At 35.3% G+C, this 652-nt stretch overlaps 1 protein-coding gene across 1 annotated transcript in view; it reads left to right on the forward strand.

The window, feature by feature from the left end:
• The first annotated feature begins 487 nt into the window (after positions 1 to 487).
• Positions 488 to 652, forward strand: part of LOC103582013 (olfactory receptor 5D13-like) — a 1353-nt gene continuing 1188 nt past the window's right edge. The window contains exon 1 of the mRNA XM_008563705.1: positions 488 to 580. Coding sequence (XP_008561927.1) covers positions 488 to 580 — 93 coding nt within the window. The remainder of the gene's footprint in view (positions 581 to 652) is intronic.

A 652-nucleotide genomic window follows, 5' to 3' on the forward strand; every position in this document is an offset into this window, starting at 1 on the left:
ACAGAATTATCTCCTTAAAACCATTAACACTCCTGTTCATTTTATTATAATTTTTAGTGCTAAATTTATAATCATTGTTACAGTAGTGCTATTTAAAAGCACACACATTCAGAATGATGAAACTATGGAAGACACATTTTCTATAACAATGTGGAAGAGTTTTCTCTCTATCTAAAAGAAAACTACGTCATTCAACTTCAGCTTGTCAAAGATCAACTTCAGAACCCAGTTCGTCACCAACAAGCTATCTAATCACTGGAAAGATCCTTAATATATGCCTCAGTTTCATCACATAAAAATATGGGGATACTTGTTTTACAATGTACTGTGTTATTTGGAGATTTAAATTAATATGGTTAATTTAAATCTCCAATACAGTGTATGGAGATACACAAAGCCCAATACAGTGTATGTGTTGCACAAATGTACTCGATATTATCATTACTATTTTTATATTCATTATTTCAGATTCTCTCCAACAACAATCATGTTGCTAGCTGAGGGAAATCAGAGTTCTGAAGTCACCTTCATCCTCTTGGGCTTCTCAGAATATCCAGACCTCCAGGTGCCCCTGTTCCTGGTATTCCTGAGCATCTACACAGTCACTGTGCTGGGGAACTTGGGCATGATCATAATCATCAGGATCAATCCC

Source organism: Galeopterus variegatus, unplaced genomic scaffold (assembly GCF_000696425.1).
Source record: "Galeopterus variegatus unplaced genomic scaffold, G_variegatus-3.0.2 Scaffold14617, whole genome shotgun sequence".
NCBI classification, from domain to species: Eukaryota; Metazoa; Chordata; class Mammalia; order Dermoptera; family Cynocephalidae; genus Galeopterus; species Galeopterus variegatus.